We start from the raw sequence: 2,888 nt of genomic DNA on the forward strand, positions 1-2,888 counted from the left end.
AATTCCAAAATTTTGAGTCCCTTCAAATCCCGGAATATGTATCTAGGTAAGGTTCGAAGATAGTTTCGTTCCAAATTGATATTAATTAGCGAAGTACATCCCCAGAAGAGATCTTCCGGTAGCGTGACAAATCCGTTCCTTTTCAATTTCAACATCTCCAGTTTCGTTAAATTAGCGAAAAATGCATCTGGCAAGGTTGTCATATTTCGCTTGTTGTCAAACAGAGTGAAATTGCGTAGTTTCGTGTTATTTTGTAACAGATTCTTCGGTAAATTTGTGAAATTGTTTCGAGATAAGTTGAGAACCTCGAGGTTTTCGAGCTTCGCGAAGATGTCTTCCGGTAACTTGACCATGTAATTCATATTGAGATCGAGGCTCTTGAGAGCGACGAGCTCGTCGAAAATTCCCGATCGAGGCTCGGTTAAATGATTTTTCCATAAGTTGAGAAACGTCAGATTTTTCAGATTGTCGAATGTGCCTGGTTCTATCGATTGCAGAGCATTGTCACCCAATTCGAGCAACTGCAGTCCGGGGGTGTAGTTGAAAAATCCTGTAACTTGGTGTAAATTGTTGTCGCGCAAGTTGAGGTTCGTTAAGTTGACTAGACCAGCTAATAGATCTTTATCTGCATAGGACACATTGTTGCTCGTTAAGGACAGTGACTTCAAATTTTCGAAGTCATCCAAATGATGCTTGACCAGGGCGAAGCTCAAATTCTTGTACGATTGAAAGACCAATTTTTCCACGCCGGTGATTCCTATCGTTTGCGTGATTTTGCCTAAACTGTTGTTAGTCGGTAAATCACACCTGGAGAAGAACATCGTTTTGATAGTCTTAAATTCCGGCAAGGACGACACGTCCAAGTGGAAATCTGACCATTCCGGAGAATTAATGCATACGATCTGTGTAAAAAAGAAAACACCCACTGATGCAAATTTGATTCATTAAAAAAAAAGAGTATAAAAAATTTATGAAAATATTTTAGGATAACGCAGAGATTTTCTATGTTTTTTAAAAATTTTTAAATGGTATTATAGTTCCAAATATTTTTCTGAAAAAATTAAAAAACGAGGACAGAATAGAAAATATATCAGATAATCAGATGACGAATATTCATAAATTTATATATTCATTCTTAAATTTTTTATATTTGTTTCTGTAGAATGATTGATTAAAGAAAAAATTAAAGAATGAGAGATTCCATCAAATATTAAAAAGAATGATGAGTTACGAAGAATTTATCATCTCTATTTTATAATATTGCTGGCTAAGAATCAATTTGTGGTCTATTCCAAATTTTTTAGTACATCGGGTAATTCAGAACACTCGTGCCAGTCGTTTTTGAATGTCGTCAAAATTACAGCGCAGCCAAACCAACTGCCAAACTGAACCGAACCATGTTCGAAGAACCATCATCGATGATTACTTTAGGTGCCCGTTAGTAATGCAAATTTTTTTCCTTCCTGTCACGTCATATAAAAAAAAGGCTGGCATGGGTTCTCTGAATCACCCGGTCTTTGAATATAAAGGTCTTGGAATGGCTGGGACGAATAATTTAATTTTTCGCATAGATCTCTGTAACTGTGTCTTAATAAATGCAAAACGCTCGTAACTAGTAGAGACGTACTTTTATAAATTGGCCTTGTTGAATGTTCACGAGAAACGAGGAGTCATTCTTCGTTATACAGTTTATCTCGATTCCTCCATCGACACTCGGAGCACAGTTGCATGACTGATTTGTTGGGCAATGTAAAGTGGAAACGCTGCCCAGAGCAATAGCCAATATGGCAAATGCTTCACGAGTGATCATCTTGTGTTTAGTCTGATCCTCAGATATCTGTTTAAACAAACATAAACACACATTTTTTATTGTTGTACATTATTTTATTAATTACTTATTCTATTACAGTTGAAGGGTACAGGGGAAAACCGATCAATGTCCCTCCGGGATAATTTCGAGAAAAACGCATTTTTAAGTTTCAAGACATCAGATATTTTAGGAAACTATTGAAAAAAAAATACTGGCAGTGAATATCGGAATGCATAGTGTATTTACTTACAAAGAGAACTTACGGGCTGCGAAACGCAGATATGAATCATACGTTAACAGTTTGTAAGAGATTCCCTGAGTGTGTACCTAAAATATTATTGGCTATTCGCCAGCTATTCAAGAATTACTAACAAAAAAATATTTTAGCTTCGTATATACCATTGTTGTAAGACCGAATTCCGCAGCCCCCAAGTTCTCCTTGTTAGTGTTTACGTCTGACTCTGATGGTTCTTCACAAGCGCGTGAATTAGGATCGTTTTTCCCTAGCGTGGTACATCTTTCGGACTTATTTCGAATGACTTGTAACTGTTCTTGATCAAAACAGATAAGAATTATAAAAGTTCTTTGAAAATACCACGAGATAGCATTAGATCAATTTCGATAAAAAGTGGACTTTGATCGTTTTTCCTCTGTACCCTTCAATTATTTTATTATAATTATTAATATTATTTTCTTTCGATATTAATTTATTCTCTTGCAAATATCAAGCAAAACACTCAAAATTGGAAGTATCGTGGCTTAGATAAATGTAACACTTCCTCTTTTTGAGATAAGCTTGTTGCTTGCTTTTACAATTGCCAATACTCTCATATATTACACATTTATTTCTTATATATTTATTCATATTGTATAAAATTTTTTAAAAATCTGTATTTGTAATTAAAATATGAATTTATGTGCAAGCATACATAAATTTCTCTTGTACATAAGAAAAAGTATATTTTGTTTTGTATCAAATTTTATTTATGGCTATGCTTTTTATTTTATTTGATATTGTGATACGTAAAAAAATATATAGCAGAGTATAGCAACGAGAATAACCTGTATCTTTCTACAT

At 34.3% G+C, this 2,888-nt stretch overlaps 1 protein-coding gene across 1 annotated transcript; it reads right to left on the reverse strand.

Moving 5' to 3' along the window:
* Positions 1-5: 5 nt before the first annotated feature.
* On the reverse strand, positions 6-2,478 carry LOC112461082 (protein toll-like; the record flags this gene model as incomplete). The annotated part of the gene is made up of 2 exons (XM_025026157.1): positions 1,628-2,478; positions 6-902 (listed from the first exon to the last, which is right to left on the reverse strand). Coding segments are annotated over exons 1-2 (1,080 nt in total), but the record flags the coding sequence as incomplete, so codon positions are not given.
* Between the last annotated feature and the right edge of the window lie 410 nt (positions 2,479-2,888).

The sequence above is a fragment of the Temnothorax curvispinosus genome, unplaced genomic scaffold (assembly GCF_003070985.1).
Source record: "Temnothorax curvispinosus isolate PA1 unplaced genomic scaffold, ASM307098v1 QBEX01011030.1, whole genome shotgun sequence".
Classification (NCBI taxonomy): Eukaryota; Metazoa; Arthropoda; class Insecta; order Hymenoptera; family Formicidae; genus Temnothorax; species Temnothorax curvispinosus.